Genomic DNA, 26,248 nt, shown 5'->3' with positions numbered 1-26,248 from the left:
CTCAAAACAGGGAGTGAGAAGGATGGGGCCATCCTCTTTTCAGTGTTGGCCATTGATAGGACAAGAGGAAATGGCCACAAACTGAAGCACCAAAAGTTCCACAGGAGCTTAAGGAAAAAAATCTTGACAGTGAGGGTGACAGAGCACTGGAACAGGCTGCCCAGAGAGGTTGTGGAATCTCCTTCTCTGGAGATCTTCAAAATCCACTTGGACGCAGTCCTGTGCCACGTGCTCTAGGTGACCCTGCGTGTGCAGGGGGGTTGGACTAGATGACCTCTAAAGGTCCCTTCCACCTTAACGATTCTATGATTCCTTGAGGGAAAAAAAATATAGAAATCTTACCTGGGAACAAGATCCATCACTCAGCATTGTTACATCAGCCCTGGACGTCTGTTTCTTGCAGGTCTCCTTTAATCAGAAGTTGGTAAAGAAACTTTTCAATGAAATTAACTGCTTACATGATAGCAGAAGATAGAACAGTTGGTCACAGAGGCCTATTCTGCCCCTTCCATCTATGTGCCTACCAAGCAGTAGGAATTTAAACATTCACAACAAATGCTTACAGGCAGGCCATGGATCTTTATTTGTTTCCTGATGTCTCTCAGATTGCCCAGAAGAACCCGTTGGAAGAAAATAAGGAAGAAATCTAAGAGGTAAAAGTACTCATTTTCTTTATGAAGTATTTATCTTGCTCTGGAAAACGGCCTTGTAAAAACAAACAAGAAAAAGCATAAGAACCGGGATTGGTTCAAATATTTCATGCCAAGGGATCATTGATCCGAAATTTCTGAAGCCAGCAGAAAAAACTTCTTTTAAGTCAGAGGACTCACACTCAAGCAATCCTGAAATCCAAGATTAATGTTGATAGAACAAACCAAGATGACCACAATATGCATTACCCCCCAGAATCTCTCTCCTATTGACCAAGCAAACTCCTCACCTCAGATACACCTCAGACCTAACAGGTTTGTTCTGAAATTAGGCTGTTGGGACAACCTTTTCTAAGCTAATCCTGCCAGTGTTCTTCAGTACTGCAAATGCAAGAAAACCCACGACCTTGGATCACAGTTACGACTGAGCAAAATGCAACTAAGGGGAGTGATATTTTGGAGGGATATACAAAACTGAATACTAGGAAAGATAATGAAAAAACAAACTCACATACGGGGAAAATTACTGAAGAAAAAAAAAAAAGAGAGAGAAATTTCACACAGATCTGAGAATTTATTCTATAGTTTCCCCCTCCCCTGAAAAAACCCTTGACAAGAGCCTGGATATACTTAGCACATTTCCTCAGTTCTCTGTCATTTAACATTATGCAATTCCAAGGGAATCTTTTTGTCTCTTTACTCTAAATTACAGCTTACGTACAGGAAAGCTATTTCCAAGAGGGCTAAGAGAATGCGGATTTTAACCACAGCATACCTCAATAGTGAGGCCTTTCCAGAGAAAAGGCAATAGCAAAGCAATGACTTAAGAATTCTAATAAGTAAGAAAAGCCATCCTTGTATTTTTCATCAGCCACGTGGGTTTGTACAATTAAAACTCAATGGTTTCTTCCAGGGCTTTGTTGGGGCCCCGAATAGCCCTATGTAAGTGTTCAGTGTGGCATACCATGCTCTATTCTCCTTTCTCTGCAGGTCTGTCTGCCTAATATAGCTCCCCTACTCCATGAAAAACTCTTTTTCTCTGCTTGTTGGAAAGGAGTTGTGGTTTTGCTTGGCTGCACTTGAGCAGTGTTTCTGACCAAGTCTAGGGTCAGGTATTGGTAAAATACAGCAATACTTAGTTCAATCACACAGAAACCCTTGTTCAGAAAGCGTTTCCTTAAAGCAGATGACAATTTTCATAGTAGCATTTACCATAGTTATCAGGGTGAAGAAAACTGACAAAAACAACCTCCTACTACACATTTAGAAGGTTCATGAAAGAATTTTGATAGAGAAAATGTTTTGTTGAGGCATTTTTAACCATTTCTCATTCTAAAATAAACTGTGCATGTAACAGCCAGTCTTGCCAACACTTCCAAGTTGAATGCTTACACTACACTCTGTTCCTCTGCATTAGGCTTAATACTTGTTTTTTCTGTCTTGGAGGTGGAGCTGTTGAGGCTACTTAAGAGTGAAGACTGAAGAGTTCTCCTCCATTAGATATCCTGATTATCAGTTGCTGAAAAGCCAAAATATATCTGGTCATGATAATATTTGTCATGCAAATTAGCTCCTTCCAGATGATTTTACTCTTCTGATGAAGACACAATGAAAATGTTGAGAATCTGTAGATTTTCTGTACTGAGGAATCTGGACATTAGATTGTTAAGGAGAGAAAGATTCTCAGTACTTTATTAACTCAAAGCTTGCTTTTTGCTAGGTCAAGATCCAGTTTTAGATTATTCTGAGCACTAAATTTGAAGCCTGGTTGCAAGTCCCCGGTTGCTGGTTGCAAGTCCCTTTCTCTAAGGTTCAAAAAAGTATATGGGAAAGATACACTATCGAAAAGCAAGAGTCACCTAAGCCTAGCTTATTGAAAATAAATAAATAAATAAAAACTTTCATCTTTGAACTTGTGAGAAAGCCAGCAATGGGCTTTGCTGTACACAGCTTTGACAGTCTTGGAAAGAACAACAGCCAGTTCATTTGCCTACATTTGCAGGTAGACATGAAAATACTGGAGCTTTAGAAGATGGGCAGGCTTTTCTCTCTTAAAAAAAAATGATGAATGTGAGCTTCCTTTGTTCACTTACCAACCATTGTTGCAAAAAAGAAAAAAAAAATTGTTTGCTCTTACAAAAGCAAGAAACAGGCCTGCCTTCCTCCTGTCTGGGATTTCAGTCAAGCCCAGCACAGTGAAGGCCTTGTTCTCCCCTGAGAGTCCAGGACAGTTTGGTTCAGGGGATACAGAAGCTTCAGCAGCTGCTTTCTGGTCAAAGGAACCTCATAAACAATAGGTGAATCATGCCCAAAAGCAGTCACTTGACATCAGCCACAAAAGCTTCCAGCTTCATGATCAACGAGCCCCTCTGAACTAGCATAGGAAGAATTACAGTGTATTTTCGGGAAGCATGGAGCTTCCTCTCTCCCTTTTGCTGGGAATACAATTAAATCCCCCTACCCTGTAGCTGTGTATTGCCAAAAACAAGTCTGCTAAATAGCAAAATGCAGAAAGTAGATTGCAGGCCCTGTCCCTTCTCAGCACCTGTCTGCTAACAGAACACTGACCTCTTCCTTATTCTTTGACCTTACAGGCTTATTTTTAGGCTGTGACTGCATCAACCCCAAAGGCAAGGCTGTTGTTTTTTTCTCTGAGACACAAAGGAAAAGGAAATATCAGTAGTTCCGCATAAGAAGGGAGTAAGTAGCACAGCTCACAAGCTCCTCTCATCTATGCGTTCATAAATCTAAACAAACCAACCTAAAGAAGCAGGGTCCAACAGTCCACAAAGGCTCCCTTTTCCCTCCAGATTCAGCTTTGGGTTAATGCTTCTTATATAGTATCTTAACCGCAGCAGGATATTTTTCAAACATGTTCACTAGTATCTAACTTTTCTACCATTTTATCTTGCAAGCTGTGGCCTAAGTAAAGATTCCATGCAGCCCACGTACAAAATAGAAAATGTAGATGAAAGCAGAGATATGCAGAAAAATGAAATCAGATCTGTTTTAATCCCCATGCAAAACTTTGACATGAAGTAAATAGAGAAGAATTAGTGAAGAAGGAGCAAAGGCAGTCCAGAAAAAGAAACTCTATTAATGATAATATTATTTTGGGGCATGTTTCCATTGAACTGCACACAGCCAAACTACTCTGATCTGATCCTGAGTGACTATTCTCATGTTCGCACACAAGTGAGCCAGAGATGATAGTGAAGCAGAAGGAAGAAGATCATGAAATGAAGCTATGGAGGCTAGGACTAATATGACCCTGAACCTTCACAGAAGTTAGGAGTGAAGTTTAACTTTGAAGTGAGGGGAGGTGAGAGGAAAGGATCGATACTCCATTCAGATAGCAAGATGTTTATGGTAGAACCCTTTGTTGTCTCCATCTTGGCTCATAGCCATTTTGTCTCTTCTAACATGCTATCATGAAAGCTATCACGAAAGAAAAAAAAAAAAAAAAGTAACAGTGAATTCCTTCAACAAGAATCCCTAATAGCATTAATTGTACTAATTTCGTGTTTTTTTTTTCCCCCGCCCCCTCCTGCTAAGTATCATTCTTCACATCCCTTGCTTTTGAAGCCTAGTCTGGACTCTTTTGCTGTAAACCTGCAACATAAAGGGGTACAAAAGCTAGCTTTCCAGAACAGAAAACGACTCCAGCAGCAGCTTAGCCAACACCCTCCAGTGTTTGCAGGAAGAGAGGGGCTTGTTTCAGTATGAGCTTGGAGTAACCATAGCAGAAAGAGGATGTTTGGTTTCAGAGAGCAGGCAGTAAGTTTATATTGGCAGAGCAAACACTTGCAACTCCAGATCACAACATCCCTTGTTGTTTACAGAGTGTGCTGTGCCAGAATCAGATGCAAAGATGCACTTCACAGTAACAAAAGAGGACAGCGTCATTATCCTGCAACTGTCAACAGTGTTACAGTGCTGAAGACCTTAGTTCAATATTTGCTAAGCAGTAAAATGAGCAATTCCTGTCAGTTTGTTGACTTAGATGCATCGATTACTAGAAAAACTGAGTAGAGAGCAGTGCAGTTCTAACAGCTGGGAACTGAATTCCAGCTGTAGAAGTAAGTGTCAGTTTAACAAGAAAACTGCTGAAAACCGTTGAAAACACCAGGCTAGAACAAACAAGTGTCATTATGTTGAGACACTTCCAAATTAAGTGTAACACCAGTTTTGTCAGAGCCAGGCACTACAAATTCTGCAGACTGAAATTTGAGGAGGGATTTAAAATGCTGTAAGCATCCTGGAAAGGGTGAAAACCTTAAGAAAGTGTTGCCCTCATCTTCATGCAGAATGATCACTGCACCTTCACTGATGGATGCTCGGCAAACTTAAGGCTACAGCAAGTGTTAGCAGAGTAGTATGTTTGTACCAAACTATATTTCTGTTCACAATCAGCTATGTCTTAGTGCAGCCAGAAAGGTTACAGTTGTCTATATCTTTTGGGAGGCAAATGATCCCACAAAAGATCCCCCTCTCATGCCAGGGCAGGTGGACAAGAAGAGTTAATACTCCAGCCGTGGCCGGTTCAGGTTCAGCATGAAGTCACACACTGTTAAATCACTTCATTATTTATTCATGGCTGCAATCAGTGTATAGGAGAATGAAAAGCTGGTAGAAGGGGGTTGTGCCAAATCACAGAGCACAGTTTTCCAAGGGTCTGACTGGTGAAACTGATTACAAATGGAGCCTTTATGTTTCACCTGGAGATGCTATAGAGATTTTTCTCTGTCTTGCCCAAGGAAATTAATATTCATAAGGATACCCTCCTACCATTCATTGTCCTGGAACATGGGGTCCTGCATCACACTGTGGCTGCTTCCATTCCTAACTTCATGGAATCTAGATACTTCTATCTAGATATTTACTAACTAGTAAACAGCCAAAAACAAGCATCACGAATCGATGGTATAACTAAGGGCAGAGTACCCCCAGTTGGCTTCATCCCTTACTTTCTTAAGACAATGCACATATGTCACAGAGATTCCTCTCCAGCTTATCCAAGTTCTAAGAAAGGCTTTTCTTTAGGTTTTGAAAGAGACCCTCGGATGCTAAGATACCATTCTGTTTTCTTAAATAATGTCACAAGACTTCTTGTTTGGCCACACAGTAGCCCTTTAGAAATGAAAAGGGGAGTCCGTGCTTCTGCTCGGCACAAGTGGCAAGAACACTGCAAACTTTTTTTTTTAAAAGAATGGAATAAAAAATAAATTAAAAGAAATAAAGAGAGAGACAAAAAAGACCAGGAACTCAGTTCAGTCACTCTGGGAACCCAGCCTTTATGTACTGTTTACTAAAAGGATGATCTGCAAAATAGGGTGAAGAGCAAATGGGTGCATTAGATCTCACCTGCTGATACTCAGGAGTCATGAATATTCTTATAATCCCTGTCTCTTGGCCCAACAGGCTACAAGCCTTTTCATTATAAAATTTGATTTCACTGAGGATTCAGGAGACTTCTAAAGTCTAGGAAGTGCTATTATATTCCCTTGTTCTCACAGGAAAATAGCCTCTTGACACCAACCTGTCCCCAAAGATTCTTCTCTGCTGACTGACTACTAACTTCTCTGATACTAATTTCTAATAGCATTTGTTCTTCAGACTAGATTACATGCTTAAATACATTTTATTCTGGGCTATGTGTAGAAAAATGAGCAATTCAATGTTTCTGAGGTAGTCAACATCTTTTTTCGTTGCAAATATATGTATACACGGTACAGATGCTGAAATAGAGATACATTTATGAATTAAGTGCTACACCCTTGTACCGAAAATCAACACACCAAAAAAAAGTGAAGAGGCATGTGAAAAGTCACATGAATTATATAGTATACATTTTTCAAGCCAGACTGCACTATTAAGAATGTCTAATCTGACCTTCAGCACAGAGAATGTCACTCGGCGTGGGTGCGATTTACATGCCAATAGGACAGAGGAAGATAGGGGAAAAAGTGTGTTCTGGTAGGAAAAGCAAACGGGGCATGTGAAAACTGGCAACAAACAGATATAGAGATAGTACTTGATGGATAATCTATGCTTAGCTCTGTTACCATTAAACCTGGCCTGTACCACTTCCCAGAGACCCAGATGATTTTTGGGTATTCGACAACAGAAAAGAGTTTTCTTTTACTGAAAAGTGAAGAAGTATTATTTTCCCCAGCTGAAGTGATAAGACTATGCATCAACTGACAAGAGGCAAAACGACCTTTTTAAACGGAAAGCTCTTATTTTCTTTTGGACAATGGTATCCAGCGATCAGTTACAAGTGATTGTAAGTTATGAAGCACACATTTAAAAGATTTAAAATAAAAATAAAAAATAAAGTAAAAAAACAACTTCCATCACCAGCACTAAAGCCCTGTGAGTCACTTAGCAAGAAATCTGGGCAGAACTGTTTTTTTTGTTTGTATGAAACATTTAGTCCAGAATTAGTCCTAAACTGCAATAATGTGCACAAACAAATACCTTTCATCTGAGGTGCATTTGAGGCTTACAATGATTAGATGAGCTCATCTTCCACATGAGATGCTTAAATGCACCACAGAGGAGCCACAAATGAAGTGTGATCGAAGAGCTTGTCTTGAGGATGCCCTGAATCTTTGCAGGCTGTTGAAGTTTGATTTTCAATCTTAATCCTATTTGTTTCATATCATAGCATTATCAGGAAGTTTTATGAACACCTGCAGAACATATGTCAACACACATAAGAATCAAAATGATAAAAATAGCTTCAGCTTCTACCTTCAAGCTACACTGCACCATTAACATATATGTAGGTTTAAGAGAACACACTTGCCCGGGGCCCTTACACTTTCATTTCAGTTTTTCCTTTTTATGTCTGTATCTTTCCTACTAACCGTACGTACATACTAGCTGAAGTTCTTGCAGATTTGCAGTAGTGTCTGCTTTGCCTTGTGGAAAGCTCTGTAAAACATACATGCAACATAGTGATGCGTTCACACCACAGGCATTCTAATGAATTTCTACTGGTTTAAGCAGATGGCGGTTTTTGGCACATCTGCCATTTTCCTCTCAAAGATACTTGCTGCTGTTGCAATCCAAGTTTTACATAATATTTCAGATAAATACTTTCATGAACACTAAATTTCACTCAAGGTAGATTTTTTTTCCTATGTAATTATAATTTCACATTTCTTTCATACACTTTGAGGGAATAACATTTTATATTTGACACCTTCGGAATCCGTCACTACAGAAGAAAGAATGACCCTCAAACATCACAGTATTTCTGTGCAGAGGGTAAACTTAGGATGACTAGGATAGCTAAGGTGACATTTCCTCCTCAAATTTTGCTCTTGGTCATGTTTCTTTACTCCTCCTTCTGTGAAAGCATCTTCAAGGATGCACAGCTAGCAAGTCCGGTCGAAAGGAATCACTGCTCCTAAAACTCACTCTTGGAATGCAGGAAACCACTACTTTCGTTATAATTAAATATACGATCCAAGATCAATCTCTCACGATTTAACCAATTTCAGGAAAGGATTTGAGAGACTCCTTTGTAGACAGTTGTTGTCTACTGCAACCGTAATCAGCTTTTGCTTCAGCCTCTGCAACTTCTTCCCAACTAGAAACTGAAACACTGGGCTGCTCAAAGGTTGCTTTGCTTTGTTCCTTGTGTGCTCTCAAGACAGATGTTTCATGGCATGAGAGGACACAAACAGATGCACACTGAAAAACAGGTGTCCAGGTGTTCAAGTAATTCCAAATGTGAAAGTAGTCAACCCACTGCTTTCTCCTTTAATCTGGCAATTCCAAGGGACCAAGCGTGTCTGGACGTGTACCCAGAACACTTTCTGCTCGGGTGAATTCAGACAAGGTCTGCATTAACTCCCCAACCTGCAAGAAATTATTTGAAACAAAAGGTTTGTATATGTCCCATTCCCTCCAACAAGCCTGGAAACAAAATAGTACAGGAATGAGGTCAGAAAGGAATCATCCGCCTACCGTACCACTGAATTCATTTACCTACCTCAGAGCCCATTCAAGGAAAGGGGTGGGATGGGGAACAAGAGATGATATAAAGCGGAATGAAGCTCTGGGGTCGCTTGCTACATTACAAGATTTGACAGGCCCTTGCCAGCCTTCAGCTTCTTTGTGTCTTTCACATAATAGAGAAACACAAACTGAGCAGCCTGTGATCTGGGAGTTGCTCTATTAGACATAGCAAAACCTTTGCAAATGCTAATAGTATTGTAGCATCCTGTCAGGCAGTCACACAAAAAAGGATGTTGATTTTCACATGAACCAGAACAGTTTCATTGTATGTAAGGTGGCAATGAATGTTCCATTTCTAAACATCAAAAGCCATAAGCAATTGGCTTGTGAGGATGAGTCAAAATACTGCTATAAGAGTTCTTAAATATACTAAGCATACTTTCACCTTAACATTTTAGGGAGGTTAATGAAAAGAGAACAATATTTCACAGAACCAACTTTCAAGGGGATTACCTTGCATTTTATTTATCTTACCTAATAAAAATTAGCATGGGCTTGATGATCATGATCTATACAGATTTCTGCAAGAGAAGAAAGATTACTAGACTGATGATAAAATAAAACAAGATGTGATAGCTTTAAAATGAAACAAGCAATAAAAATAAACAGGTACCTTACAGGATGGAAAGGCAAGGGCATCCTACCAAGGGAAGCAACAGAATCCATCAATATTTAAGCTGTTCAAAATCTTCATGTCAAGACGAAAAAGGTTAAGCAGCCAGTTAACCTCTATACAAAATATTTTCGTTATGTAGGAGATTAGGTAATCTCATAAAATGTCTTCTAGGCTGGAAAACAAGAATCTAGAACCACCTGTGTACAAGAGATAGCACTACGTGAAAATACAGTAGCTTATGCTAGAAAATACAGTACTTTATGCTAGAAATCATAGCCATTTCCCTCCGGGCTTCAGAGATGTGCAGGTTTCTAATTTTTAATCAGTGGAGCTCTCCAGTCAGCTGCTTCCTGAGGAAATGAAAGTAAGAGGAAAATATTGGGCATGTCTTTATCAGCTGCTGCTCTTTTCAGACAACCATATGTGCTAAACTATGGTGATAGTCTCTAAGATATGAGTAGTTTTCACCACAGAGTCTCCTTTCAGTCATGACCGAAGCTCTTCCTGAAGCACCTCAATAACCAGAAACACATTCCAAATAGTCAAATATCTGCTGCTGTTCTACAAATATGCAGAGATCGTCACTGATTTGGTTCACATGACAATACTTTCTCTGACAGCAAAAGATCCCACACACATCTGCAATACCAAATCTTACTGAGAACAAAGTTTTGACTACCTCAAAGGCTCTTGGTCCAGACCTATGGATCACATATTTCAAGGTTTTTGAAATAGACTGATGAAATCTCTTGTATCTTTCTTAAAACAACCCTAATTGCTTTTGAGATGTATAAAACAAGTCATCTCTAAACCTTTGCTCCAGTAACACGTTATCAGCGCTCAGTTTACATTCAAAATGTACTTGGTCACAAACAGCTCAAAAGATAATGAAAGAGAACACACTAGCTTATTAGGAAGGGCTGGAGAGTTTCCTTGGCATTTTCATCCTCTAAACTAACTTGACACTTTCAGCACATTTCTGAGTCTCATACTCCTGTAATTTAGGATGAGAAGACTAGAAACCACTAAGAAACATCAACTCTGTTGACATTTGTAAAAGCATCATTTGTACCATTTTCGTGAAAAGCTGTCAGAAAAACACTTTGTCATTAATGCTTAACTCTTGTTTCATTAACTGCTCAGTTTATGGGGAAAAAATATCTTACCTACATGATAGCAAGCAACATGCATTGGAAATATTAATTTATGTGATAATTAGATTTGCATTCCTTCATCCCTTTTCTAACCTCAAAAAGTCTCAAAATAAATTAGATTGGTCTTCATTACCCACAAGACATTGGTTTATGCATAACTTTATAACACAGAAAAATATCCTAGACTTATAAAATACATAAGAAAGATTTTTGCAGGTTTAATTAAAAATAATCCAATATATTAACTTGATTAATTTCAAACTTATTTTGCATAGCTACAGTGACTTTGCAAAATATAAGTTTTGGAAATACTTACACTTTTCCATAACACATGAAGCACAGACAGTTCAAACAATTGTTTACACTACATAAAAATTGTGTACAATATAATCAACACATCCTTACTCTCCTGTTGAACATAATTACAGCTAAATATCCACCAAAACACTCTTTACATGGAATGATTTTAAAGTGTCCAGTTAACAGCAATTACCAAAAATATTTTTTATCTTTGATATCTTGTTACCTTACTAAAGAGTTAAGCACAACTTACCATTACTGTTCCTTCCTCTATCCTAAACAGGAGAGAATCCTATAAAAAACAGCATGAAATTACTTATTTATTTGTCAAGATCTTTTTTAGTTTTCTTAGTTGAAGCTATTCAAGAAAACAAATTAATGCAGAATTACAATTCTTTACTGGTACTTAACATGCTTATGTCTACAAATTAAGATTTGCAGAGCAAATATACAGCATGCTCAGTATCACAGATTTACATTGAATATTTTTTCAATTAATTTTGTAACATTTTTTCTTAATCTGCAAAAAAATATTCATTGCATTGAATTCATTAGTTGGTAAGCACACTGCTCTATAATTCTCAAATCCACAGCTCCAGTAAGTATGCTTATTTTAAGTGTAGCTAACATATTCAAGTTCTGCAGCCAATATTCATTTATACTTGGAATATCAGTTCATCATCTAAATTTTGAGGGAGAGAAGCTTTCCACAATCCCATGATGATTTTTATAAGATGTCTTATCTAGCTGCTGTATTATAAAAATGGTAAGGCTATTATTAATTAATATAGTAAAATAACACTTAGCACAATTACCACTAAGTTGGTGCTGACACAGCACTTTAAAATTACACATTTTAATATCATTAACAGTATACCCTTTTTACAGTTTAAGAAAAGAGAAAAAGAAGGCCGAAGTGACTTTTAAATTAGGTGCAACAGCACCATGTTCAAAACCCATATTTTATTATTCCTTCAGTTACATTTGTATTCAATAAATACCTAATTGTCATGGAATACAGCATGCTAAGTCTTCATTGAGCAGCAGAAAAGTCAGAACTGAAACCACAAGGACATCACACTAAAAAGATGAATGCTGGACCACTGGATGTGACATTTTGCAACATTTACATTACACAGAAGTTTCAAACAGTGATCTTTTTACCTGCAAAAGGCTTTTTTTTTTTTTTTTTTTTTTTTACAAAGAGGCATTTAACACAAATACAGATATATTTCACTTGTTAGACAACCTATGGAATCTGCTCTCAAAATTGCACATTCAGATAACAATGACAACAGAACCGAAATTTTCATTTTTCCATCCTCAAGCACTCATTTTCAGAAAGTGGTTTTAAATAGAAAAAAATGTCAAACATGCAGTTAGATGACCTTGAAGTATTTAAACTTTCAATATCATTTTAAGACTAGCCCTGCATTAACTTTTCATGTACTGGACCAAATATTTTGTGTCTGAACATTTGCAAAATTTTCAATGGTTTTTCTCAGAGTAAATAGAAACATCCAGTGTCGTACATGCTCAGACCTCTCTCTCAATTTCCATTAGAAATCAAGATTTTTTTTTCAAAAGAGGACAAGAGACCTATGTCTTTTTTTCAATCCACATGATCAGACAACTGCAAAACTAACTTGTTTAAGTCTAAAACCTTCATAGAAGTATGCAGCAGTGTGTGCAGATCATTTGATAAACATAAGTTTGTTTTATCACAATTGGTTGCGAAGTGTGGGCATAAAAATATGGAGGTGGTAAATCACGAGGCAGCTATGACAGAGTGCCTAAATCATGCTTAAAATTTGTCAGAAGTAACATTTCTATGACAACACTAACTAAAAGACAGTAAAAGAAAAACTATTTTTACTATCCTAAACAGTAGAAATCATGTGGTTGTGGAGGGACTTGTGCAGAACATTTCTAAAACAGCAATTTTGGTCTTACGAAAGCTATTAGAAAAATGAATATAATTTTGCCTTTTCTTTTTAAAGCTTTGGGGATTGGACAAATCAGAGTTGTACAGAATATCGTTCTAAAATCCACACACATTCAATCACTTCACATTGCAACTAAGGAGAAGGAAAGAGTTGACAAGGAAATCGGTCAGTACAATCCTCAAATTGAAATGTAATCGGTTATGATTCAGAGTAACAATATATATTGGGAAAGAATCAGTAAAAGGAGCAGCTGTTGACATTATTTCCTGAGCCAAACCTTTTAAGGTGTCAGTAAAAAGCAGCCTGTAATTTCACTTGAAAGCACTTGAAAAATTCCTTGGCTGACATCTCTCAAGAGTTTAAGAGTTTAACAAAACCCACGACTTCCTCTCAAGATCACTCTTTTCAATACCATGCTTTTAAATCTGTACCAGACTGATCAGAGAATGCTTCAACACACAGCATAACAAATACGAATGGCATTATTTAGAAGGGTATTTTAATATATATATACAAAAAAAAAAAAAAAAACCTATGTCAAATTGCCAGGATCATCTGCAAGCTGAAACTGACTACTGATAAAACCACTTTATGAATCTGATCCAGTGTCACCACACATAACAGATGCCCAAAATAGAAGCCTGTCTTTCTTTTGTGAAAAAAAAAGAAAAAAGAAAAAAAAAAAAGAAAAGAAAAGAAAAGAAAAAACCCAAGACTAACTGTACAACTTAGGCAATCTTCCACATTTCAGCAAGACACAAGTCAGATTCTTCTGCCATGTACATCTAGCTTCAAGAATTAAAAGACTGCATGGGTTTTACTTGAACTTCTTAATCCTCTCAGAAATTTTTTTTTCTCCTTGAACATAGCAGGATGCTCTGCAAAAGATAGGAAAGGAGGGGGTGGGATAGAAAAGCCATTTCATTCAGTTTTCTCGTGCAAGATATCCTGGAAAAGGCTGCATTCTTCTGAAAGATGCTGCTGAAACAGAAAGGAGATGACTTCAGAATGTATGCAAATACAACATAACAACTTCTATGTTTTAATAATTAATAGAAGAGAAATAAATTTGGAAGTGATCCAAATAAATTTTTTTTGTTGTTTGTAATGCATAGTGCCTTTTAGGAAAAGATTTCAAAATGCTTTATATGCAAGAAACATACTACTATAAAATTTCCAACTAGTTTTGGCTTCTTTTTTTTAACAAAATGAAGAACTGAAAGTAAGCAAATAGCTTGCAGTGCTTAACAATATGTCAATAACTGATCAATAATTATACATCTACCAAGCTTCATATCAGCTTGCAGCATAAAAGCTAAAAGTATAAATTAGAAGAAAGAAGAAGCAGTACCCAGGCACTGATATAAACTAAAAAGAAACTTTCACAAAAGCTGTATAAGAACATGTGCCTATAAGTATAGTGGAAAGTAAATTATTTTATACAGAACAAGAGGAAAACTGCAACAACCCACTTAAGACAAAAATGGTTACCTGTTTGATAATCTATTTTTCTTGATGGAGAGCTTCAATGAAGGCTTCAAGTTTTTCCTGGATCTCCCGAACTTTTTCTGAGGGAATTAAGAAGATCACCATTCAAATGTCTAGCTAATTTATTAAGGATATAATCAGGAAGAAAAAAAAATAAAAAGGAAACAACAACCTGCAAGCATGAACAAAATTAAATCTACCATCAATACTATGCAATACATTTCATTCTTTAATAACTAAAATTTAATTAATTTTCTGCAGCAGAAGAAATTAAACCATTTCCCCTTTAAAGAAGTCCTTCAAACACACTTTATCCTTACTATGCTAATTTAATAATTTCAAAATTTACCAAAGCAATCTGATACTAGAAAAACTTTATTTAGAAAAGCTGAAGATTCCATTAATTCATGCGCATTAGAATAACTATACAGCCATTACACATAAGGAGCTGTTATCCATTAAGAAGAGCACACTAATCCCGTTCTCTTTATATCAAATACTCTTATTCTCCACAGTATCACGAACTCCACTGATTCTAAAAAGACTTCAAAGCTGGTGCCCCATTGAGCAGGGACATTTTTAGGGAACCCAACGTCAGTATTCAACTTACCTGTACAAAACAGTATGCCCAATACGCAAGTTATTTAATGCTTACAGGTTAATTCATTGCATTTCAATAACCACCAGATGGATGTGGTCAGAATCATATTTTATTAAATCATGGCTTGAACATAACTACATATAGTTTTTAGGAACAAGAAGCCAACACTGATTGGAAAATACAGGATTTTAGACATTCTTCCCCTCTTTCTCAGTTCCACACAACACTTGTCAGCATATAACCTGCTTGATTTATTGAATTGCTTATGAAGCAAGATTTAGAACCTAGTAGAAATCCAAACCCTGCAAGATTTCCTGCGCCTCTCTCCCCACATCCCTATTTTAAGTTCCTTCTTTGTGTGACTACTGCCATTAAAAATACACACTTAGAAATGTGAAGGGGGGAAAAAAGTTTTAAAACAGAACTAAAGAAAATTTGATGAGTACAAACAAACTTTTTTCCCCCTTACCTTTCAAGTGAAAAACACAATCAGGTTAAAACCTTACATTCCGTTTTATGAGGCAAAAATTTGGGCTTTTTAAATCCTGTATTCATGTCCTCTGCTCTTTAGAAATGCCATGTTATAAACTTGTTTTGACTGAACTAACTAGCAAACAAAGAGAGGAATATAACAGCCTTAAACGGGGCAGATAAGTATTAGGGAAAAAGAACCAAATACAACCTACAAAGAGAATGTGCTAAGAAAAAAAAAATCTAATAAATGTCTGAGGTATTGCCATTTTGTTATTAAATCTATTTTAAAGTAATAATAATAAACCATAACAAAACTCTGTAGCATTGTTTAAATGGAAAGGGAGAAAATTACCTAACATTCAAAATAAAATATGGAATAGTCTGCACAAAAACAAAGAAACTCCAACCTTCTTCCCTGTCTTTACCATGTGATTCTTAAGGGACAATGAACAATCACACTCTCAAACCCACAGTACCCTCTTCCCCAAAAAGAGACAGTTCTTATTTATCTACCAACACAGATGTACAGTGAAGCAGTGGATCCTAAAGACAACACCCCAAAACCTTCTCTAGTTTCAGCTACTTTCAGTACTTTTGAAGTACTGCAGGGGGAGAAAATGTATTTTCAAATCGGAAAAATTCTGGAAGCAATGGTACAGCGCCAGTTGATTTTTTAGCTTTGGTGGGGGTGGCTTGATTCAGTTCAACAGAGAGAATCTTTTGAGTTCTGCCACTGAGAAAAGAGTTCCCACAATCACTTCTTACTAGCTGAGTTGATAAACTGCTTCATTACCATGTTTTTAAACCAAAAAAGAGTAGGCATTATTTGCACTTTGGTATGTTTTCCTTACATGAAGCATTTGCAGATTGATACTCTGCCATTTTTTTTAGGCATATACTTAATAAAGTCAGTAATACTGATGATCTGAGTATATTTATGACAGCAGGCCTTGCAAGAATGTCCTTTGTTTTGGATTTGACATATTTTTGCAAAATATTAATCCTGAACCTCACTCCCCAGATGAGTATCAACTGCCAGAGTAAATCTAATGCACTAAAAAACTTTCCATGTAGTGTTCTCACAAATTGATTTTTGGTGTGGATTTTCTTTCTTTTTTTTACTGTCACTTTTTTTCCCCCAAATATGCCTTTCACATTGATCAAGGCGTTAAACTCACTGAAAGCAGGCAGTTTTAGCAGTATTAAATGCAAATATTTTGCCTTCTCGACCTCAGCTAATGAAAAAAAATAGTAGCATCAGCCAAAATTCCTAATAATTATTTCACCTTAAAAAAAAAAAAAAAGAATTTTGTGCCAATAAAACATATTTTAATTTTCTGATTAGGACATATTAAAATAGCAGGATAGCAAATATTTATCCCACTAGAATGTACGGAATCAGCTGCGTTTGCTCAGCTAGCAGACATACTAAAACTGCCTCCCTATTATGAGCGTTTTATTAGTTTTTACACTTGGACAGAATTTAAGCGATTGTTTAACTGTAATAATTATGAGGTCTTGAGGTAATTTAATACTTTGAAAAAAAAAAAAAGAAAAGAAAAGAAAAAAGCTTGCCAGCTATTCTTAAAGAAAGCAGTTACAGAGTCTGCCAGAGAGTTGCAATTATTCCTGCTAAACTTTGTATTCCTAGAAGTAGTAAAGTCTATGGCAGCAGCAGATAACAGCCAACATGTAACATTTTCCCAGGTGCCTATTCTGTAGTACAAAGAAACAGTATCCCATTTAGTTTACTTTTAAAATAGAGTAATGGCAGGAGTTATGTATTTATGTATTTGCAGTTTTATACGCCGGGAAACGTAAATGCTTGGGAAGGATTTATCTTTCGTGAAGAGTAGGGTCTGCAATAGCTGCCAGCAAATCCCTCAATACCAGGTGACATTCCATCTGCACCAGCAATAACTGTTACAAACTAAGAGCAGGAGGCCACTTGCTTTCAGTTTGGGGAAGATTTGAAAACTCTCTCTGGTGTGAAATACACAAAGTGGACACCCAAACTTTTCAGGGTTATGATTGAGACCTAGATTGAAACATTAATCACAAATCCTCCTCAAAACAAAATATACATTAGTTCACACATGTTTCAACACACGAACTCCAAATGCCGTTTGGGTTTCAAATAAGATCCCTTGTTATATTAAGGGACAGATTAAGGTGACGTGTTGTTCTTGCTTCTTACTTTTACACTGTGTATTTTTAAGTCCTAAGCACCAAGTTTGTTCCAAAGGATTTCTGTAACTGCCCAGTACCGTTATACAATGTTCCAATATCACAGAAGTATTTTGAACTACTATAGTTCTAGTATATTTTTATACAACAAACTACTATATGGTCAGATACATTGCAATCGTAATTTTATTAGATTGTATTTCAGAGGCTTGTGTTTACACTATCATTTTCACTGGATAACAAGACAACAACACGGTCTTTGATGGTTTTAATGAAGACTTGAAGTTATGAACACATAATTCTTCTAGCACCTGTTAAGCAGGGATCAGAAAAATCAATGAAATCAGTGAATAACAACTGTAACAAAATCCTTGTTTCTGCCTTTAAAGCAGTGAAATTCGCAGGCCTAGGGGCAACGAATGGCTATTCTACTCTCCATTTATCCCATGTTTACCTAAAAGATAAACTCTTCCACACATCAACTCATTGTGCTTCTTGATCTGGCGATGAATATTCTCATAATCCTTCCTGCATATCCCATAAAACTTTACTGACAGAATGAGGAAATTCTTTATTCAAATGTCTTGAGATCCTTATTCACGCTTAGCCTCTCCTTATCTCCATATGAAACGATATTGCTGACCAGTCATTTTCTTTTCATTAATCCAGTGACATTAAACCTAAAAAGCTCAAAACCAGACTAATTGATCCATAATTAGGATTTGAATACACTGTGAACACAAAAAGATATGGCCACAGATAAAGTTTGCTTTCCTAATAACATAAGCTGGTCAGAAGGGACCCCCTCAAATATTAAGCCTTACAAGGATTGCTTCCTTACTGACGGAAACCCGAGGGGCGTATAACTAGGACTGTCTACAAATTACCACAGTTCAAAAATAAAAGAATCTATGCTAAGGTGAAACTCAACTAAAAAAGTTACTTACCAAGCAAAACTTCTGAGCTAAACACAAATATTATTAAAATAACAAAAGCACAAAATTACACAGCTAAGGTATGCTACTGAATTATTTCAATGGTATTTAAACTTTACACCATGTCTTAAGTATCAAGAAAGCGTCTTCTGCATGGTTTCCAAATGCATTCATTGATTTAATAAAAGATGCTTTCCTTCTTCACGAAACTGGTCTTCATTATGCTTAAGATAAATGAATTCTGAGACATTCAAAACATATATACCTACCTGTAAGTAAGCAACTGTTTTAGCACAGAATTCTAAAGGAGCTCATGTGCCACAAGAGGGGGAAAACAGTATTTTACACAACTCGAAAAGCTTTCCTTGGCCCTTTAAAGTTTGCCCATATGACAGCAATTTTCAATTGCAGCATCGAAAGAAATCATAAACTCTTCAGGACAAGGATCTGTCTATATTTTGTAACTTGAAAACGTATATAGCACAAAATAACCATGAAAAATGTGTTAGTATTTCCTTAATAACGCTCCTTTTCTACAATAAAGGCATTTCTCCCTTCATACATATTTTTCCTACTTCTAATCTTTTGGTTGTATTTCCTTTTGCTCCTTTTCCTTAATTTTTATTATTTTCCTTGAATTTTCCTTTTTAATCACCTCCTTGCCTATAACATTCTCATTGCTTGCTGTGCTACTTCTATGCTATGGTTAATTAACCATAGAGGGGAAAATGTTAAATCTACTGCTGTGAATGCACCATCTTTCCTCTAGTCAAAAGGGAAGTTGAGTCCGTAGTCAGATTTCACCAGAATATCCAGAAGCACACTTTTAAGATCTGGTAATATTAAGCCTTTTATTTATTTATTTTAAACTGAAAGCTGAATTTTAGCATCGGGCTGCCCTGTATGTAAACCCCATACTCCTATGCAACCCCCTATGCTCAGTCAGGTGAAGAAGTTGTTGCAGTTCAAACGGCTGCAGCGACCTGGTTCAGGGACGGCACGGCGAGAAGTGACTACAGTCTCTGTGGAGCTCAGCCCGTTGCCTCACACGCCTGCCCTCTCGGAGGGCTGTGCAAAGGCTGAGCGCCGCGAGGCTGCACGATAACAGACACTCCAATAACCCCCCAGAAAACAGACTTTCCACCCACGCTTACAAGACCTGCATCGACATGCCTTGTCTCACACCGCCGCAGACTCTAACATCTTCTATAATTTACTGAGCATTGCAGCGTTCCACTGAGTTTTAGAAAATCCTTTGAAACTACCCATCACATTTTTTTGCCAGTTTCCTCTTGTTCACATACCATATTTTCCTCTGGATGTGCCAACAGGAAAACTAAAATTTTAAGTCGGGTGGGGGGGGGGGGGTGAGAGAGGAGAGAGAGGGAAAAAAAAAAAAAAAAGAAAAAGCAAAACCACCCAGGCTGCCCTTAAAGAGACAGAACATCATTTATCAGCTACAAAGACAGATTTATAAGTAGAGGGCCCCCTCAGTTCCTTTAAGGCTGCAAAACAGATGGGAAGTGAATGGACAGTCAAGGGGTCAAGAAAACACATGGGAGGTGCTGCTTGTCTGCTGTATGTATGCTCCCAGCATAAGAAAGAGGTCAAGATTGTAACTGCATGGCTGGGTACTGGAAAGGCCCTTTCTTTAAGCTGTTACAAAGACAAATGCTGTTCCTCATCCTGCTGTCAAACTGCTATAAATATTGGTTTGTCAAAAGGGCTTCAGCAGCTAAAAGTTCTTTAAAAAGAGGCAGAGCAGGAGGATGAATCATGCCAATGATTCTTAAACAATTAGCTCATTAGTGTAATAAAAGCATGGCAGAACTCTGCAAGGTTTAAATGGAATTTATAATAGCCCATATAGGAAATCTGTGAATCATTAAAAATATACAGCTTTTAGAACGCTAGCTTGCAGAAAAAGGCTAGCAAGCTCTCTAGTTACTGGCCAACCAACTGAAGATGCTAATGGATGCTACATGATAGGAAAGCTTTACTGTTATAAAATGTTTCTTGTATCACTGGAACCACCTCCCATGGATGTGAATCAAAACCAGAAACTACACTCACTGTGATGTGAAAATCAAGACAAAAAAGTTTTAAATACTTCCGAAAATTGGGCTTCTCCTTTCAGACATGCAAAACAAGACAAACTATGGCAAACTTTTCTATGTGCTTAAAATTCATCTGCGTTGTAATCTAACTAATACCTAAAATGAGTGCATTCCAGTTACCAGTCACAGAAAGATTATGAGGACAGGAACATGCTTTCATTATGGAAGTGTCATTTTTATATGGATGAAAATAATAATTCAGTGTCCTCTCAGAAATAATTATTATAGACCCTAGAGCAAGAGATAGCACTAGATTCAAACCCTGTAAAACCACTACTAAAATCTCCAGGGGTCATTCAACATCTTAATTTCACACATCACAGTCCCTCTGCAAGAGCCTGCTGGTGACTAGGTTAAATATCTTTAACAAGGCATGAACAGGAAAAAAACAGGAACAGGAACCTACTTCATATAAAAGCATACAAAGCATATATATATGTGTACATATATATATATATATTTCTTTTCCATCTTGTAGATAAGCTCTTCTTTAAAGCAGGGAAAGATTACCACTAGACTGTGTATTTAGCTCGTCATAAAACATACACAAAATCTTAAGTTTTAAGAAGTTGCCCTTAGACAGAAAAATCACAGCTGCCATCACTGACAGTATCACCTTTATTTCGAACTAAAGAGTCCAGCAGCGTTAGAAAGCAGCTTATCTGACAACACCAAAGTCCTTTTTATGAGGTATTGAGTATTGCCACGTTATTTTAGCATTACGAGCAATGTGTCTGAGCATTAAAAACAGGAATTGTGTATTGTGCTGATGAATCTGAAGGTTATTAATCAATCAATGTCTTGACCTATAGTGGCCCCAGATCCACAAGTGAGACCTTTGTAGCTAATGAAACAGCTTCAGCAACACACTTCCCCCGGCGCAGTCCCAGAACAGAAGCTGCCTGTATGGCCTGGAGCGGGTCCCCAGGGCTCTTTCGGCCTGCAGGCACCAAGTGATCTGTCCGTCTGCGGCGGGGCAGGAGCTCAGGAGCGGATCTGAGGAACGTGGCTGAAGCCAAAATGACAGCTACAGACTACTGACCTATACAAGAAACACTTCTATGGGCTCTCGCACACCAGTCCCACTTGCCTACAGGAAAGAACCTAAATATTACCAAAGCAGCATGAGAGCTCACAGACTAGTATGCATTTCCATACTGTCATTAACGTTAGCTTGATGTACAAGTGCAGCTTAATATAGATCAATAATTAAGCTTATGAAAGTCATGAGGTCTGCAATAGCAAGTACGACTTGGGCTCCTTCCAGTCCTCTGTCTCTACAATAGATTTTTAATTAAAAATACTCAAATAGCTCAACCCTTCAGCAGAATTTAGCTATGCTGCTTCCTGGACACTACAAGGTGCTTAGAGGCAGAATGACAGGGAAACCTCATAAAAGAGGAACATCTTGAAACAGACTTACGTACTTACTAAGACTTTGTTTCAGCTTTTGTTAGGCTAGAATGAATGAGCACAAGATAATACTCAAACTTGGGTGCAACACACTAAAAAGTAGAAAATTAAGCTGGCAGAAATATTACTCAGTGATTCATCTGGACGTGTAAGTAGCTTAACTTTTTCTAACTGATGCACAAAGGTTGAATATAGCCACAAATGTGAATTACTTGTGTAAACACTACTGTATCCTTCAAGCTATAAAACCGTAAAGGAAACTTTAACACTCTAAACAGCTGATAAATGTTGGTCTCCACCCAAAATAAATTGCACTCAGTAGATAGCACACCGATTTATTCTCCAGCTAACCGAAATATTTATACGAAGTTCGCTTTAAATAAATGTTAGATAATGAAGCTATGATGAGATACATTTTTGTTAAGAAAAATAATAAACTTCATTACTGATAGTCAGAATGTCAACACACTGAAGAAAAACAGGCTGTTCTATTACTTTTTTCAATGTGCTATTATTTCTAGATGACAATATTTCTTTCCCTTTTATTTTCATATGCATTTCCATATCAGAAGCAAAGTTAATTTCACTACAGTATTAAAAATGTACAGCTTCCATTACATTTTTCCTCAGCTTTTGGAGACCTGAACAGTACACACAGTAGTTCTATACTAATCCAAAACAAACACACATAGTTCAGAAGTTTGCATTTATACAAGTAGCAATAGTCTCTATTATAAATGCATGTTAAGTTTGTTTAATAGCTACCCTAATAAACAACTAGTACTGTAAAGAACATATCCCATTAGATGTTCTGATACCTGCATCATTGAGTGAATTTCAAGAAAAAATAAATTTGGCAGATGCCACCAAGATGAACCTCAAGTACAGAGGCTTTGGTCTCAGGTAAGATTAACAGGCATTAAATGTTATGACTCACGTAACATTTTATCATTAATTTTCAACGTCAACTTTAAGTGATAGACCTGGCTTAGTCAGTGACAAATGTGCTAAACTTTGTAAGGATCCGTTTCAGAGCCTGGACATCAGTGCCTAACTCTTCATCAATAACTTTAAGAAAATCACAGCAGACAGATTTTGGTCATCCGGGATTCTTAACTTAAGTAAACCACCACTCCATCACAGGAGGTTTACAACTCATGTACATTCTCCCTCAAGGATTACTTCCCTTTCTGAGAAGCTGGAGCTTTTTCAAGCACTTTGTGCCATGATATAAAGCAGGAACTACCTTATCTGCACTTTGACACAAACCGTCCTACACATTCTTCTGGATTTAATTCGTTAGCTTCATGCAGCTGCCCTGAAACTGGACGAACAAAGAGCTTAATAATTCAACTAGCTTTTCCTAGGTCAAAGCAGGCTCATTCAGACCATTTCATAAACTGGAATTAAAAACAAGATAACCATGTCAAAAAAAAAAAAAAAAAAAAAGATTTGCATTCTATCAGATTAATGGTGAGTTTGCAAACCTTCTATTAACTTGTCAACTCCCTGGTGGAAGTTGCTGGTGGGGGATTGTGAAGACAGGAGCTACCCTGCACACACTTACTCAAAGTTTGCCAGTCTGCTGAATGATGCCCAGAGGAAAAAGGCTACTTTACTTTTGTCTGGTCAGAAGGCCACAGCATCTTCTGGTGTAAGCTTTTGTCAGCTGAAGATCAGACTATAGCTGTTGTGTTCCTCCCAAGAACACCGCCAAGACCATCGCTTGAGAAATGAGCAAAATGAGGCTGCTGCCGTTTTTCTGAACATCTCACTACTCTGAAGTGATTTCTTTTTAAAGTAGTTTCTAACAGTGCAATGTTCAGGCATCATGGAATAAATGAGAGCTCATAATAATCACAGTTCTGCAGATCCTTATAGCGTGCTCCTCCTCTAGGGTTCTTTAGGATGTATTCTTCCTTTCCATGCCTGTCCCGGGGAGAACTCCTTGTGTGGCTCTAGGTACAACTTCTTATACCCTCTGGGCTCTATACAAGATATCTCAAAATTATACATTTTTTATTTCTTATAAACACTAAACACTATGGTGGCTCTAAATAAACCTTTTAAACACCAATATAAGGGCCATTACCACTTGCCTTTTAACCTGTTTTGTCTGCCTGCTAGTTTCTAGGGGGAAGTTATCAGAGATCTGCATATTTGAAAGACGAAATTCCTTCCTTCAGTGGGACTTTTCCCGTGTAAAACCCTTTAATCTATAGAAGGCAAAGCTCACCAAAAAAAAAAAAAAAAAAAAAAAAAAAGCAAAGGCTCAAGAAAGCCCTGTAGAATATGATTTTAAGGAGGAGATATAATGAACATTGTCTGTTACATAGGATATAGCTCCAATCGAAATACTGTTGACAGGCATCTCAAGAGACGGAAATTTAATTAGACTACAGTAATGACCACAATATAAGATTAGTCTTACACAGCGTTTTTATTCTGCAGTGTATAGCAGCAACAAAAAACTGTAACCACAGAACAAGTTTTTATCATCTGCCAAGTACTTCCCTGAGACATTCTTCTCAGCTTTGCATAAATTCATAACAAAAAAGGTGTCTCACTTGAATTTAAATCAACATTGCTAAACAGACACCTACCATTTTAAAAAGATATTGCAATACAAATACGTATAGACATGCATACGCACACACACACATATACAGACATATATAAACACACACACGCACACTTTGCGTTTTAGATAGAACACTAAAAGCTCCCATTTCTTTTCCCAAATGGTTAAAGCATTCAGTCTGCAATAGTTAATTAGCAAAACAGTTTGTTGAAATAAACCTTGCCATACAGTTAACCCAGTAACTGACAAAAACAAACAGAAACCCCCCCGCAAAACTCCGAGAATCACAAGCATCATAAAGACTATGGAACTGCAAAATGAGAAAACTGAGAGTAGAAAAGAAGGGCATGGCTGGGCAAGGGCACCTTCTTCTTAGAGGAAAAAAAACCCTAACATTGAAGAAACAAATGCTTGCTACCTTTTATGCTCATGCATTAAAACGTTAGACAGGATAACCACAAACAAGCGGCTTGGCACGGGCTCAGCTGGCAGGCTAACCCCCACCACCCCTGAAAGGCCACTCATTGCCATCTTGCGTTGGAAAGCTGCAGAGCACCCTAACTGCAGTAGAAAAGTTCACACTACTAAGGAAGTTTGCTTTGGCCTTTTTTATTAGAGGAGTAAGTCTGGCAGACAGGAATTCTGGAAACAGTTAGATAGTTCTGAGTTCCCAGAGCTATCAGCGGGCTCAAAAATAAAAACTTAAAAACCTTAAGAAGTCAACAGAAAGTTAAAATTTATCTACATGCAATTATTTTTTGTAGATATTTTTATACTGCAATTTACTAAAATTACTACTGCCACTTGTGTTAAGAATAGAATAGCAGGCAGAAGAAATACCTTATCTTGAAATCATTTCATCTATCCACATTTTTTTTTTCAGGGGAAAAAAAATAGCATATTGTCCAATATTGAAAACCATTATATGGATATAGTTCTTTTAAACAAGTAGGGAAGTTTTGACATCCCAAAGAATTCAGGCTTTTATAAATAAATTTAATTCTGACAAGATGCATTTTTATGAGAAAAAAACCTCTTCTAAAAGATGAATGCTTACTATTGCACTTGTAACTCCCTCTTATCCTTTTTCACTTCTTACAGGTGCTAGCTCATCACTGGTTTAACTAAGTGTATAGTAAGATACTAAATTGCACAAAATATAAGTTTCAAGCGAAACTCCCTTGTCCCTTCTCAATGAGGACAATGAAGACAGATGCACCAACTGGAAGGCAACTGTAATTCTCACAGTTGTAGGTGAGGTTACCCAGCATGGGGTGAACCATCTGGGTGTGCTTTTCAGGTGGCAAGACAACTCAATTTAAGAACCTCTTGATATTATAAGTCATGGCAGAGTTATGAAGACTATAAACAGATGCATCAAAACTGGTTCCTACTATTTGCTAAATATGTCTGAAGTACCTATTTAGAAAAGTGAGCGATAAACGGAAGTTTTCTCATTTCCACTGAGCAAACAAAATCCTGAGAAAAGCAATAAAATTCTCAGTTGTCTCTACAGTTTAAAAATACACTATTTTCTATATACAGTATAAAAAATTACTGTGCTGAGGGGTTCTTAACTACGTATCATTCTCACAGAAGAAACTGGAAGTTTTAACAGTTTGGTGCAACCGTGCACTGTTAAGCAGCAATCAAAAAGGGGAATGAACTGCAAGTAAATATTTGTAGAAGGCTACATTAAACAACCCAAAACATCATGCCACTATATAAATGCATAATGTAGATACATCTCGAATA

General features: G+C 37.1%; 1 protein-coding gene across 4 annotated transcripts in view; it reads right to left on the bottom strand.

Moving 5' to 3' along the window:
* Positions 1-14,192: 14,192 nt before the first annotated feature.
* OPA1 (OPA1 mitochondrial dynamin like GTPase) overlaps positions 14,193-26,248 on the bottom strand; it is a 43,779-nt gene continuing 31,723 nt past the window's right edge. For all 4 annotated transcript variants that reach the window (XM_088525524.1, XM_088525526.1, XM_088525525.1 and 1 more), the window contains one exon: positions 14,193-14,265. In XM_088525524.1, coding sequence (XP_088381650.1) covers positions 14,201-14,265 — 65 coding nt within the window. In that variant the 3' untranslated portion in view covers positions 14,193-14,200. The remainder of the gene's footprint in view (positions 14,266-26,248) is intronic.

Source organism: Tinamus guttatus, unplaced genomic scaffold (assembly GCF_059628265.1).
Source record: "Tinamus guttatus ecotype Peru unplaced genomic scaffold, ASM5962826v1 Tinamus_guttatus_pri_ptg000227l, whole genome shotgun sequence".
Classification (NCBI taxonomy): domain Eukaryota; kingdom Metazoa; phylum Chordata; class Aves; order Tinamiformes; family Tinamidae; genus Tinamus; species Tinamus guttatus.
Note: the sequence above shows the minus strand (reverse complement) of the source record. Positions and strands in the feature narration are given on the sequence as shown.